Genomic DNA, 15963 nt, shown 5'->3' with positions numbered 1-15963 from the left:
AGGATTCTAAGTAAATGGCTCCCTGGTAGTCATATATGCTCAACATAAAGTCTCAATACTAATTTAGCATACAAGAGCCATTTGCTGCTTCTTATTTGGGTATTCCAAAGTTAATAACCCTTTAAATGAGCATCAATAAGATTCTAGCATCTCACAAAGCTGAGTGAAGGACATCTGAAGAGCAAGATTCCTCCATGGTAATTAACTATAAAACCTCAAATTTTTATTGCCTGAGAACCAAATGTGCTGAAGAAACTCAGAATATCCCAGGAGGCAAAGGGGCTGGGGAGGGTTATCTGAAAAATACAATATACTCCAGAAGGTAAGAAGAGCACAAATGGGCTCTGGGAACAAGATAAAGCAATAAATGATCTGTGAAACTTTTTTTTTTATTACTGAAAACTGGCAAAGGACCAGATTGACCTGACTGGATAAATCTGTCAACATACTCACCATTTTGAAGGCAGAAAGAAAACACTATCTTTAGGCTTAGCTAGTTTGTGAAATCATGAACAAGGTAATATATGATTTATCTCGGGGTCAGTTTAAAGTTGCTGGGAGTTATTTGTTTGGGGGGAAAATGTTGAAGGCATTCTTTTAGGTAATATCATATATGTAACATTTGCTATGCAAATATTTCAGAAGGAAAAATGTAAACACCAAGGCTTTTTATTGATGTATCACTCAAATCACAATTGGAAAAAAAAGAACATTTTAGTTCCATCAAAATTTAATTCAAGAAAATTTTTTTCCCTCCAATTTTGTATTACTGTAAGTCTTGTCAATACGGTATTTATTTTACATGTAGAGAGATCTAGGGCCTAGACTTATCCCTTGAAATCTTGCCTTTTTCTTAATCTCTTATACCTAGAGCTAGCATTTACCATTCTTGACCTTTCACTATTAATATTTCAGTGATAACTTTCTGGTTTCTGAAGAAAACCAGATCCCTCTGATATAAATCAGAAATCTTTACACTATAATGCAAATTCAATAATCCAATAAACTATTTTCATCCTATGTCAAAGACTCTGAAAAATCAAGCCTCCTGAATGATAATGAATTTTTAAAGACCCATTTTGTACATTTAGCAGCCAATTCCTACTTCTAAAACTGGAAAATCAGTGGTTTTAAAACAGGGCACTGCTGCCACCCCCAAGGCTCTACAGGTATTTAATAGGTAGTGGCAGTTACATTAAACATTATACAACGCGCAAGACGGTCCCGAACAATCAAGTGTCCCCTCTTCCAAATGCATTTGCCAACGTGTACTCAGTTAATGTTGAATTAAATGCATTCAAAAACTTCGTGCATTAATCCATCCACTTTTTAAAAAATTAAAATACTTATTTATTAAATTTGTGTAAGAAATTCAAGTGTATATTCCAGGGCATAATGTCCAGCAAGGAAATACATCCACCAGAAACAGTATCAGAACAGTCCAAGTACTCACTCTGTTCACTATCTTTCTTCTCAATTCATTTGGTACCCTGCTCATTTTTTAAAAAATCTTCATTCTGTGTATGCATGTACACACGCGTATGTGTATGTGTTCAAAGACATTAGGTTTTTAGAGTAGTTTCAGGTTCACAGCAAAATTAAGAGTAAGACACACAGATTTCCTATATACATCCTGCCCCTACACATGCATAGCTTCCTCCATTAGGGTCAGGGTTAGTATGAACCTCTGAGTGGTGCCTCCATAAACTACTAGTTTTGGATTCATTCCTAGTGGTTGCATTATAGACAAACATGTAATGCTTTCAGTGTATAAAGAAACATTACTTTAGAGACCTTATTTGGCCAGAATACTGAAACCTAAAAATAAATAGTTATAACATTTCTACTCTACTTTCTTTTTCTTTTTTTAATGTTTTATTTATTTTTGGGGGGGGAGGGGCAGAGAGAGAGGAGGAGACACAGAATCCGAAGCAGGCTCCAGGCTCAGAACTGTCAGCACAGAGCCTGATGCGGGGCTCAAACCCACAAACCGTGAGAACATGACCTGAGCAGAAGTCAGACACTTAACTGACTGAGCCACCCAGGCACTCCCTCCACTCTACTTTCAAAACAAAATAATCACCAGTATATATGGTTCTTAGAGAAAGAAAAAACTTTCAGACACTTCCTAGACGTGAGAGAAAATTGTTGGTTTCCAGTCTTGAAATTTAATGCAAAATGGGCTACAACTGTGTGTCATTCAAAATTAGTCAACCTGCCAATGCCAAACTGTTGTCCTAAAGTGTTCTTTTTCCTAACCAATGAGAGAGGAAAGGCAGCATGTACCAATAAAGAATAATGACTATTCCAAAGAAGGAGAGATGTACCAAAACAAAGGCAAGTGAAGCCTAGAGAAGGCCTCCACAGCACAGGGCATATTTCCAGTATATGTCCTGCTGTATAGGGACGTGTTTTTCCTTTTGCAGGAGTGGACTATGCTTCCCTACTGGCTCAGGAGAAGTGATTTTCTGTTATTCAATGAAAACTGCTATCACTCCTCAAACAAATCACTGATGAAAGTCTGTGCGTCAAGCTGTCAGGCACTAAATTAGGTGCCAAGGAGGAAATCTAAAGATACAATCTCTGTCCTCAAAGAGCTTATAGTCAAATGACATAGATAGTAGTGAACTGATAAATAGAACAAAATGTGATGACTGCTAAGATAAACAGGGAAGAGGAAGGAAGGATACCCCATCTGGCCAGGGAAGATTAGGAAGAGTTTTCTGAAACAATGAAGAGTGAGCTGTGATTTGAAAGCAGCAGAATTTAGGGACAGCTGGGTGGCTCAGTCGGTTAAGCATCCAAGTTCAGCTCACGTCATGATCTCACAGTTCGTGAGTCTGAGGCCCACAACAGGCTCTCTGCTCTCAGCACAGAGCCCGCTTTAAATCCTGTGTCCCTCTCTCTCTGCCTCTCCCCTGCTTGTGCTCTCTTTCTCTCTCAAAAATAAATAAACATTAAGAAAAAAAAAAAGCAACAAAATTTAGTCAAAGAATAGGGGGAGAGCTTTCCCACACACAGGAGGACATCCATGGGAAGTTCCCAGGGTAAGAGAGAATGTGCCATATTAGGGGAGCTGCAAGAATTCCTTGTGGCAGATCTTTACAGAAAATGTCTGCAAGTTTCTTCTTTTTTCCTTTTTTAAAGACTTTTTTTTATTTTTAAGTCATCTCTACACCCAACGTGGGGGCTCAAACTCACAACCCTGAGATCATGAGTCGCATGCTCCACTGACTGAGCCAGCTGGGTGCCCTGAAAATTTTTTCTTAACAACCACATAATAGTGGCGATTACTTTGTACTGAAAATAAAAAGAATGGCTAAAACTGGACTGTTTATTTTTGGATTTAACTTTTCTGGTCAGGAAAGTTGAGGCTAGGCTAGAAAGATAAGGAAGGGACCAAGTATACCATAAGGAGCTTGGCTGGTTCTTACCCTAAAGGCTATGGAAACATTTTAAGTGTGCACACTTGTGTGTGTATACGTGGGGGAGAGAGAGAAAGCTAAACATATAAACAAGGATGAGTTTGTTTTTCTAAGCAGGCAAAACAAATGCAAAGGAGGTGGTTTCAGACTCTGCTGCGGTAAATAAAGCAAGAAGTGATAAGGGCCTGAACTAAGTAGCAGAGAAGGGCATATACTTGAGAAGTGTTAAGGAAGAAGATAAATCACAATGACTAACAGTTGGAAGGCCTGAAGGAAACACAAAAGAATGGAATGACCGCTCAGCAAAGGCTTTTTAGAGAACTATAGCATTATGTGTCACATCTCACATTTGAATAATCTTTGACTCAGTAAGTTCACATAAGTATTTATTTTACGCAAATATTCATGTGCAAAAAGGTATTTGTATATGGACCTTGAATAAAGTACTGTCTGAAAACTAAAAAATTGAAATCTGAAAACTAAAAAATGCTTAAAAAAAACTTAGGGCACAAACACACCTGGAATTCTATATAGACTTTAAAAAAATAAAGCAGACCTATATACACTGATAAAAACCTTCCAAACATACTAAATTTAAAAAAGCTATGAAAGTTATGAATATTAAAATCTCATTCATGTAAAAAAAGATATGTGTGTGTGTGTGTGTGTGTGTGTGTATTAAAGTGGGAATATATATATATACATCAATATCTAAATCCATAACAAAGGTCTGGAAAGATATGTATTATAGTAGTGGTACTTACCTATGGGAAGTAAAGTGGGAGAAGTAGGCACTACATACATACTTATGTACTGTTGATATCTTCTACCATAAGAATTTATTATTAGTGTATCTTTTTTAAATCAACAAAATAGTGGGGGGAAAAATAACTCCCAGGCTTTTAGCATAGTCAGTCAGGAAGATACCACTGCCAATCACTGAGTTAGAGAATAGAGAAGGTAGATTAAGTGGAAAATTATGAATTTAGGTTTGGATTTGATGAGTGATGTTTTGAGGAAATCTAATAGAGCTGTCCTTGCGGATAGTAAGATATAAGGACCTACAGCTCAGGGGAGAAAACTCAGCTGGAGACATAGATCTAACAGTCATCAACATGAGTGGCAATTTTAGCCAAGGAAATAAATTAGATTAGTCAAAGAGATGGTGTTGTGAGAAAAGCCTTAGAGACCTTTGCTTAGAGACTGGTTGAGGTGAGGTTGTATTACAGTGAAATGAAGAATGAAAGGGAAGTGAAGAAGTAGAACAGATAACAACAAGCAAAAAGCTTGAAGGAAAATAAAGAAAACTAGGTGAAAATTTGGTGGTAGCTAGAGGGAGCCTTGAGGGTAGTCAGGGAAAAACTTTTCTTTCAAAAGATGATAAAAGCAAGCATATTTAAAAGCTAACAGAAAGGAGCCAGTAAAAGAAGGGGAGGTGGAAGTCATGGTTGAGAAGAATAAAGAAAAAGCGAGGCTGTAAAGGAGAGGGGGAGGAATGAAATCCAGGATACGCTACAGCACACCTGGCAAGATTAGGTTTAGACCGAAGACATTTCTCATAGAGACAAAAGGAAAAGTCAAGACAGAAAGCCAAGTGCAGGATAAAGAAAGCAGACAATTTTCTTCCACTAGTCGTTATGTGCAAACAGATGTCACCTGTAAGCTGACAGGGGACGGAGAGGAGTAGGAGTTAAAGCTTGGAGGAACACCAAGGGAGCGCAGCCTAAACCTGAGACATAGATTTGCATGACTGGGTAACTGTTTTCCCCAAGAACCCAGCATCCATGATGCAGGAGTAGAGGATGGGGTCATTACTGCAATTTTAGAGGGTAAAATGAAAACATTTAGGGAAGAGAAAGAGGCAAAGGACAAGTACTGAAGGCCCTCAACTATTTTTCGCAACATCTTCAATTCTAAAGAGATCTTTACCTATGCGTGGAGTACTTATTTACGAGGGAAAAAACTAGGTCTTCTCTTAAAAACAGTTCCTTGGCTCTGAGCGTAGCTGCTCTGTGAGGAGATTATTTTAAGTAAATTTTATTTTTGGTCTTTGGATTACCTGTAAGCAGGCCATCAAAAATATGGACAGCAAGTGCCAGTTTTATACTTAGGGGAGAAAAAATTTTAATTCATTACATTCAAGTGAATTATTAAAATAATTAAATATCTATGTAAGTACTTTGTAAGTATATGAGACAGAATTAGAAGACTATAAACAAATCTAAATTTTGATTTTTTGTGTTTTAGGGTGCTAGAATTATAGATTTTTAGCAATTTTCTAGCATTTGAAAAATGTTAGTACTATAAAAGAACTTAAAACAAAATTTAACAATTTCAAATTGCTTTTATTTATTTTTTAATGTTTATTTTTTGAGAGAGAGAGGGAGAGAGTGAGCGAGCGAGTGAGAGAGGGAGGGCATGAGCAGGGGAGAAGGAGACACAGAATCTAAAGCAGGCTCCAGTCTCTGACTGTCAGCACAGAGCCAGACATGGGGCTTGAACCCATGAACTATGAGAGCATGACCTGAGCCAAAGTTGGAGGCTTAACCGACTAAGCCACCCAGGCACCCTCAAATTGTTTTTAAAATGCTAAACAAATAAGTGAAAACCCTAAGTATATATAAGCTATCATCAATTTGGGAGATTTGAAATGAAAAAGTCATTGCTGTTATGAAGTCATGATACATTGTTCATATAATCATGAAGTCATATTTTCAGTTAGCCTAAGTACTAACTGCTACTCATTGCTACTTTTAACAAAGCTAAATGGCCAGATACGTATTTATCAATAGAGGGAAAAATCAACGAGAGGATTACCTTGTCTTTTGACTGTCCCTGCCGGGCAATTGCATCATATTTAATTTTTCCTTCAGCATCCACCTGAATGGCCAGAGCATTTGACATTTTTTTCTTTCGTCCCATATCCAGTGGATACTGGGCCACATGGATCTCTGGAAAAGCACCGCCATCTCCAAAATCCTACATATTAAAAAGGAAAGAAATAAAAAGAATACTTAATAATTTGAGGTTCAAGATATATTCATTCATTCACCAAATAATTATTGAGCCCTTGTTATAGTAGATGCTAAGAGATACAGCAGTAAAGAAACAGAGGTCGCTGGTCTTGTACAGTGTACATTCCAGTGGGCAAAGATGTAAAAAGCCTAATCTTTGGCTTGTAATAAATGCCTTGAAAATATAATGGGACTGCAAAGAAAATCTACTTTCCTTTTTTTTTATTAAGCTTATTGATTTATTTTTGAGAGAGGAGAGAGAATCCCAAGCAGGCTCTGCCCTGTCAACACAGAGCACTACTATGCAGGGCTCGAATCATGAACTGTGAGATCATGATCTGAGCTGAAATCAAGAGTCAGACACTTAACTGACCGACCCACCAAGTGCCCTAGAAAGTCTACTTTTGATACTGTGGCTAGGACAGCCTTTGTGAAGAGGTAATGTGAGTTAAAGCTAAATAATGAGAAATCAGGTATGAGAAGATCTGAGGGAAGCATTTTTTAGGTAAAGCAAGTAGCATGAAGGTACTGCTATAAGAACAAGCTTGGGATGTCCTTGGAAACAAGTGTCCAGTGAGGCTGGAGCTTACTGGGACAGAGGAGCAGACACATAGGTGATAACCTTGCACGGGCAGACAAACACCAGATCATGAAAGGGCTTCTAGACCATGGTAAAGATTTTTATATACATGACAGGATGAAATTAAGTAGAACGTTTAGGACAAAGAAAAGATTTTTAGTTTTAGCATACATAATGTTCTTAGTGAGGCAAAGGTCAAGGTACAACAGGGCAGAAATGTAAAGAATTTTTTCTTGGAACCAGATTTTAATAACATATTTATTCATGTTCCAGGAGAAGCAAATAAATAGAAAGGAAGGCTCTAGAAATGAGTTCACCACATTTCTAATGGTGATGATATACAATTACTTAGAAGAGAAGACTAAGACTTCTCAAGTAGCACAAGCTAAGTAACATCTGTTGATGAAGTTTAACATTACAAAAAAGGTAGACGGTCAAATAAACATATGAATGTTAAATACAATTTTTAAATAGCTTTGTTAAACTTAGTAATATTTGCTTAGGAATTATATTGTACACTCAACAATCCACACTCATTTAATTCCTGTATTTCAACAATCATACTTTCATATGGAAAAAATTCAAGTTTAGCAACATTAAGTGATTTTCCCAAGATGTCCTGCATAGGCAGGACTTGAACTCAGATCTTTTGACTCCAAAAAAACTGTATTTTCTACTGAACTAAAATTCTTTCCTTTTTAGCTCTAAAAAGGGCAAATCAATACAACTAAAAAATGATAGGAAAAAACATTAAAATTAATCATTTACAGGGGGTTTGATGAAAAATTTTATGTAAATAACTACTTTTAAAGACCTCCTCCTTCAAGAAATATTCCATTAGATCCTGGATATGTGATTTCCTAGAGACAATATACTGACTTGCTAAAGAAAATTTTGACATTTCTAAAAACAAACAATAAAGCTGAGGGAGACATTTCTTATGAATTCGGCAGAAAATAGTTAAAATATTCCCAAGAAAGGTGCTACCTGTAGCCAGGACATCAATCTGACATATGCTCAGATCTGCTGGGGTTCTTCAACTATAATAAGTACTTCTGACTGTGGATGTGGCATTATGCGGTCATTAAGCTTGCCAGAAAATCATAGCTTTTACTCTGAACACTAGAACAAAATGCTTTCTCCACAGAACGTTCACTCCCCTCAAGAAGCATTCACAGTCTTTCCAGATTGGCTGGCCATTTTGGTTTGATTTTCAAATAAACTGTTCTGTTCTACCAAGATGTATGAAACCTTTAGTCAAGTAAGATTTTAAAAAGTACCTGAAAGTCATAATGCTAAAATGGAAGCCTAATCTTTGGATGAGGTTTCTGTTGTATGTAAAATGATGTCTGCTACCCCCACTCTGTAATCTATTGAGAGGCAAACGAAGAATATCTATAATCCCTCAAGGGACACATTATCCTTCTATCAGATAATGTCAATCACTACCTTTTTGCCCCAGATAAGAGGGCATTCCAGCCCCCTTGATAATCTTCTTTTGCCCCACACCTCACAAATTACACTATCAGTGAAAACAAAAGTAACAACAACAAAAAACCCTTAGTAATTTTAGTAAGACTTGCTTTCACACATTAGAATTAATAAGGACTAGAGGACAGCTAAGGGAAAAAAACAAGGAAATTTTTTAAAAGACATGATCTAGTTGGGAGTTTGTCTTTTAGGCTCTATAGAGTGTTCTGGCAGGCAGGGGGAAATGCCAAGCATGGGAGAGGCTGAGAATAGAGACAACAACAAATTTCAGTCCAATGAATACTTAGTTCACCATGATCTGCACTTGGAGGCATACGAAAAAAAGTTGAGGGCACAATTCCTTCACATTTGTAAGGCAAAAATCACAACCATAAAAGGACAGAATGTAACAGAGTGATAAAATGAAAATAATTGTGTACAAACATGAATGGTATAGGCACAAAGATTTTTTAATAGGGCAGGCACATTCCTTGGGAAGTGGAAGAGCGAAATTTGCAGGAGTCAGAATGAACACTGAGAGACAGAGAAGAAAAAGGCTTGATCAAAGAGGAAGTAGTCTTGGGGAGGCAAAATAGTTGTCTCAAATGTTTGCTTTTCTCCCTAGATGAAAAAGGTGGTCAAGCATGGGAAGACTGCCCTGGAATTAGGGAAAAGAATATGTATTGATCTGCTCTAAAGGATACAGAGTAATTAGGAAGATAGGTACTACCAAAGAAGTTTGTTTTTTGGAAATAAGCTAGAAATATAAAAAGATCATTTCAGAGTCTTCTTTCTCCCTCACTGCCTCCAAATCAACCATCAAATTCTTTTATACCTTCTAAAATATTTATCTAATATGTATATTAGACTTATATTAATATTCTCAAATTGAAGACAAGAAAACTGATAAAGAGGGGTCAGGATCTGCCCAGTGTCACACGAATAGTAAGCAGCATAGCTATGATGCAAAAACACTTATTTTTACTTATTCTTTTAAACTTCTCGTCTATGCTCTTTCCAATATACTTGACAAGAAGGAAATCAGAAATAGAAATGCTGCTGGAGTTTTCCCTGAAGGAAGGCTGTCTCTTCAGGGTTACGTGGCATTGTGTATGTGGGGAGAAGGGAGGGAAAGGCACCCGAACATGAACTCTTCTTTTCATTTTCTCCTTACTTTCCCATTATTTTCCATATGCAGTAATCCCTGGATTTATAGAGAGTATGCTAGTTTCTTTTGTACATGTTTAATAGTTGGACATAAGAAGAGACATAAACAGGTAGAATTCTCTTATGATCACAAAGAAGTGGTAATAAGCCAGAAGAAAAAGATCAATCCTCTAAAAGGAATATATGTCTTAGGAACTCACGACCAGAATTTCTAGCATATTGGCATTCATGTGCAGAGGTTCTAGGGTATTTTACAAGGGTATTATAATAAACGTTAACACAATTATTTACCTCTAATAACCGAGGTATCCAGCCTTTCCGGTACCCGTATGGAGGAGGTTCTCTTCGGGAGGAGACCAGTGAGGTCTGTCGTGATCTCTGAGATCTTGCCTTTTCTTCAGCCTCAAGCTGGTCCTGAGATAGCTGAGTAGGTGCAGGTAAAAAGCTATAAGCAAAGATAATAAAAGTCAGATTTAAAAAAAACTCCTACATTTGATCATTGCAATTTGGCCATCAGAGACTATTTTACCATAATACTTTTTCCCTTAAGCAAAAAAGCAAACATTTCAATGATTCATGGCAGTATTTAATATCAGCCATTTTACTGTGCCTGGAAAGAAATAAACGCTCAGAGACATACAGTAAAAACATCTAAGATGCAGGCAAATGATGCCCATAATAAAAAACTAACAGATATTTCATATAATAGATAAACTACTCAGTGGTTATGCTTCCACATTTCTTTTCTTGTAACAAGCAAGAAAACATTCTCAATTACCCAGGGGCCAACTGTCCAGTATATGGTGTCTTAGTGCCTTTACTACTTTTACACTCCTTATTTTTAACTACTTTACTCTTATTCTTCTTACTTTTAACTATTTTAATGTCAACAACAACAACAAAAAATAATAAGGATTAGCACTGAATGTAACAAAGAGGTGCATAAAAGAAAGAAAACACAGGTTGCATATGTGAGTGTGTTTTCCCAAAGGTATCTAATTTAGAATGCAATTTAAAACTTGAGAGGTCAAAGATTCAAAGGAGAAATTCTAAAGATGTAGTTTGTCATTCTTTAATCACAGCAGCCTTTTTACCAAGCTATTCTTAACAACTTTCAAGTATGATAAATGTTATTATAGAGATACCCCAAAGTATCACAGAAAGATTCCAGTAAATTGATATGTTTAATGGAAAAGTTAGGGTTCCTTTGTGATTCTTGGCGACTAAGCATATTTGGATAAGCAGAACTTATTTATTCAAAATATTTATTGATCACTTGGGTGCAGGTACTGTGCTATGTAAGCAATGAGACTATAAGAGAGAGGTTACAGCCTTGCAGAGGAGAGACAATCAAATGCTTACACAATTCCCTAATTACAAATTGTATCAAACGATGAAGGAAAAGTATACAGTGCTATGACGGTATACATCAGAGGGATCTAATCCAGTCCAGAATGTCAGGAATGTGACAGCTAAGAGCTCAGAGTTCAAATCCAACCTATGCCAGGTAGTAACCCAGATAAGTTACTTATCTCTCTGAACCTCTGTTTTCTCATCTAATGACAGATCAAAAGACCACCTACGTCACAGAATTGCTCTAAGTAGTAAATGTGAAAATCTATGACCCCCTTGGCACAGTGTCTAAATACTCATCAATGCATATTGTTCCATACATATTTGATTATGCGGAGCCACTCCGTGATTCCACCAATTTGGATCAGTTGCGCCCCACCCATGCTCCCACAAGACACTCTATGTGCCACTACTATAACATTTATCTTACTGTATCACAATCATCTACTCATTTACCTCTTTCTCTCACCAGACTGAGCAACTTGCAGGAATCATGGCTTCTGCTTCGTTTCATCCCTAACTCTAGGCACTGTCCAGCTCACAGCGAGGGCTACTTATATGTTTGCAGGAGAACTAAATTCACTCTGCCCTTTGCTCTCACCATCTTTATGTCACTACAATCTTATTGCCTTTCCTTTTGCCATCTCAAGATCTTTACATTTGCTACTCCATCTACCATAAAATGCTCCATTTATTAAGAACATTCTTTCCTGTAGTGCTTTTATGGAAAACTCTTTCCCAGACCATTCATTCATTCATTCATTTTAAAAGATTTTGTTTAAAAAAATTTTTTTTAATGTTTTTATTTATTTTTGAAGGAGAGAGAGACAGAGCATGAGCGGGGGAGGAGCAGAGAGAGAGGGAGACATAGAATTTGAAGCAGGCTCCAGGCTCTAAGCTGTCAGCACAGAGCCCGATGCGGGGCTCGAACTCACGAACTGTGAGATCATGACCTGAGCCGAAGTCGGACGCTTAACCGACTGAGCCACCCAGGTGCCCCTAAAGATTTTATTTTTAAGTAATCTCCACACCCAATGTGGGGCTTGAACCTACAACCCTGAGACCAAGAGTCTCAAGCTGTACCAAGTGGGCCAGCCACACACCCCTCCTAGATCTTTTAGTCCTTGCTTCTTAACATTCTTGTCTCTGCTCATTTATACCTCTCCACAGCTGTTTTCTGACCACCTTGTCCAAAACAGGACCCCACTCCACATTTTGAGTCATTCTTTGTCCTTTCATTTTTATTTCTAGTAATTCCTATCTGAAATTGCATTATTGATTTGTTTACTCATATATAGTCTATCTCTCCTAGAATGTAAGCTCTTTGAAAACAAGGAGTTTGCAACACTGATTTAATACTGTAAAACCAGCACTAGAATAGTGCCTGGCACATGGTAGATCCTCAACAAATATGTACTAACTGAAGGATGGATGAATGGATGAATGGAGCCAAAAGTTTTGGGTGTCTACCATAGTTATTTTCAGTATACCATGTATATCCAGTACATAGAAGGCATACAAAGACAGTTCCAAAGAAGCTACAATATTTACTTATTTTACTCTTCTTTTTACCTTCTGCTGGAGGAACTGGTCACTAAAATGATCAAAAGGCAGGCAGCCTGTCAAAGTGGAGAATTCAGACAATCCAATAAACAGGTTACCTGGCCTGGATTAGGGTCTGAACATACTCTAGCCTTCCAGAGGGTCTTAAATTTGCAGTTCCTTGTAAAGGATGACATTCCCACAAAGAGGCACACTCCTGCAGTAGCAGGGTAGGGGGAAGGGGTACAGAGTGGGCTGCATATGCAGGCCGAAAGGCTACTTCAGTGGTTCTCAACTGGGGGGCAAAATATTTACAATGCAGGTGTATGATAATACCTAGATACATACAATTCATTAAGATTGTCAAGACTTGGGGGTAGAGAATGGGGGCAGTATCACCGGCATCTAGTGGGAGGAAGCCAAAGATATTGCTAAACATCTTACTATACGCAGGACAGCCCCATACCAGAATGAATTATCCAGCCCAAAATATCAACAGTGCTAGTGTTGAGACAACTTAGTCTACTCTCCCCCTTTACTAAATAAAGCATACTAAATGCAAGTGATGTTATTAGACACATAACCTTAAATATACTTGAATTTAGAAAACTTAATCAGGAGGACTTTCAGTCTTTAGTAACAATAACTGGTGACACCAAAACTATAACATATCAGTTCCGTCAAGTCTCTGCTGTTAAGAATCCTTGGTAGATCTTGGAGATAAATAACACTTCACCTGGAAACTTGAGACCACCTCTAAAAATCAAATTAGTCAGAACTCAACAAAATCAGAACACTATGTAGTCCCCAAAACTAGTCATTTGAAGACTGCACTCTGTCACTGCAATTTTAAGCACACAATACCCACGACATGTTATTTTTCCTGTGTGTCCTTTTCAAATTCCAGCTTTTCCACAAAACCTTTACTCATAACTCTAGTAATCGTTGCCACTGTGCCTCCCACCTGGAGGTGCACTCAAAAGTCTGCTTTTGTAACATTTACTAAAGAAAACTCCCAGTCCATTCAACTCATTTCATCTAATTCTTTTTGCACTTAAGGTTAGTACTACACAAGCGAGCATTTGTGTGCCCTTACTTCTTTCATATCTGTATGCCTTGTACCCCCATCTTCCCTGCAAAGACTGTTAGGTTTCCTTTTGTATATACACAACCCCCAGGGTAAAGCAAGGAACCCAAACCTAATTCCCCCAAGAATTTTCTGCTTAAAACATTTTCAGGATTCATCAGCCAGGAAGATTAAATATAAGGAGAATCAAATGTGTTTAGAGAACTCAAGCTTATGTCCTAAAATGATTACTTTCTTTACGACGAACTTAGACAACTCAACTTTTCCTGCTTGCATTCGCATGGAAAGTTTTTCCACTCAGATGGGGCAGCAAGGTCGCACACCAGTAGTAGTTACGTAACTCCTCGGAATCTCCCACTTAAACATATTTTTCTCAAAGGCGGGGACCACTTTATATGCGGTTACCAAGGCAACCGGGAACAGCAAAAATCTGAAGCGGTTCTACCTACGGAAGAAATTCTAAGGTCCAAAGTTATAGTGCAGAGCAGCGACGCCTTATTAGCACGCAGCGGCCACTACAGTAGCTAATTTAAAATCTCTGTCCAGCACCGGGCCCGCTTTTTTCAAGAATTCTTGTTTCGGGACAGAGACGAGACTTCGGCAGACCCACCGCCGTTAAGCCGGGCAGTCACCTCCCGCCGCTTCACTCCGCCCAAATAAGCTACTGCTCTCCACATTCCCACCGTGCCCGCGCAAGCCGCGGACCGGACGGAGAGCTCGCCACATCCCCAAGATGTTCAAGCGAAAAACACGTGCGACTCCTTGCCATCTGAGACTGAAAAACTATTCACCACGCCGAAGCTTTCGGCTCTAATGGGGGGGGGGGGTGTACTCAACCCGGGAAACCGCTCAGGAAAGACCCCAGCTTCGCTGAGGCCTAGTAGCCCCGGAGGCCGTCAAGAGGGCCTAGCCGTGGTCGCGGCCCACGTCGCTCTGTGCCCTGAGCCAGGTCACCGCCCGGAGACAGTGGGCAGAGAAATGAAAAAGGTGGGTACTCCCAGACCCTTCCGTATCGAGGACCCCAATCAACAACCCACCTGGTGAGCGCCATCTTCTTCCGCTTCTTCCAGCGCGAGCGACAGCACCGCGGGGCGGGTCTTTCCCCTTGACGAGAAGTGGAGAGGAAGAAGCACGCGATACGCAGGCGCCTCAGCCGAAGGGCCTTCTGGGATTTGTAGTTCTTTGGACAAGAGTACGCTTTGGTTCTGTCCTAACCAGACCGACTGGTTATTAACGGGATGAGGGCTTCATTTAAGAAAGGCAGATGTACACTGTGACATGATGCAGCGTTCCCTAGGCAAAATAACGAAGGTGAGAGATGCCCTTTAAACTGCTTTATTTTATTCCCCACTCAGTCTCATTCCCCATGTAGGGAGGGATCCCAAATACAAGAGTATCCCGGGAACAGCAACGTTAAATAAAAGGGTGACAGGGCTTTAAAACAATAGGAAATTGTGGGACCGTCGAATGGAGAGTTTTAGGACGCTCTGCAAACATTCACACCCGAAACTTTTCTTTCCACACCCCGCCCCCAAAATACTCTACTGGGAAGATAGTGTGACCCTTGGTTAAGTTACCTTTACAACACTTCCTTTGTATACTATGTATGTTTGTGTTTTAGGTAGTTTATGTGTTTCACTTAGATTATGGATTAAATATAATCTTTGATGAACTGATAGGATAAATGAAATCTGCTTACAAGTATTGGAGAAAGGGAAGTGGGTAGAGTACAGATGAAATAAGAATAGCCATTTTTGATCACTGTTCAAGCTGGATAATGGGGAAATGGATGTTCGTTATACTCATATATTGGACATTTTCCATGATAAAAAGTAGATACAATCTTTTAGGTGCAGTATAGCACACATACAGAGAGGTGCATACACTGTAAATGTGCAGCTTTTTGAATTTTCCTGAACCAAACACACTACTTTGAACAGAAGCAGCAACATCCCCTACCCAGGATGAATCAATTTCTGGTGTGACAAGATGTTATAGGCTAATCTAGTACTTTTTCTGCCCCAGACTTGGAATCAGTCATTTCTCCAAGGAGCCCTCCTTTAAGTAGGAAAGTGATATTTAGAGAAGACAATCTAGATGCTACAAATATTCATGGTTACTGGGTTGATTATTGTTTGTAAGCCTTTTTAATTGGCAAAACTAAAACATTTAGATATACACACATATTTTTTGAGAAAATACATCATGCATTTATATTAATATTTCTGGGGCAAACTTAGGATTCCACAGATTTTGCTTAACTTTGATTTTATATGCATATCTCTTCTGAAAATCTTGGTACCTATTGGCATTAACATAATTACA

The 15963-nt window shown here is 38.6% G+C and overlaps 1 protein-coding gene across 1 annotated transcript in view; it reads right to left on the bottom strand.

Moving 5' to 3' along the window:
- Positions 1-14774, bottom strand: part of SNW1 (SNW domain containing 1) — a 33316-nt gene extending 18542 nt beyond the window's left edge. Inside the window, exons 1-3 of the mRNA XM_047080287.1 lie at positions 14676-14774; positions 9948-10101; positions 6243-6404 (exon numbers count right to left, since the gene is read on the bottom strand). Coding sequence (XP_046936243.1) covers positions 6243-6404; positions 9948-10101; positions 14676-14689 — 330 coding nt within the window. The 5' untranslated portion in view covers positions 14690-14774. The remainder of the gene's footprint in view (positions 1-6242; positions 6405-9947; positions 10102-14675) is intronic.
- Positions 14775-15963: the final 1189 nt, after the last annotated feature.

The sequence above is a fragment of the Lynx rufus genome, unplaced genomic scaffold, assembly GCF_022079265.1.
Source record: "Lynx rufus isolate CCGP_SWC_20201006 ecotype Redwood Valley unplaced genomic scaffold, mLynRuf1.p SCAF_17, whole genome shotgun sequence".
Classification (NCBI taxonomy): Eukaryota; Metazoa; Chordata; class Mammalia; order Carnivora; family Felidae; genus Lynx; species Lynx rufus.
The sequence above is the reverse complement of the archived record's forward strand: the minus strand, read 5'-3'. Positions and strand labels throughout refer to the sequence as shown.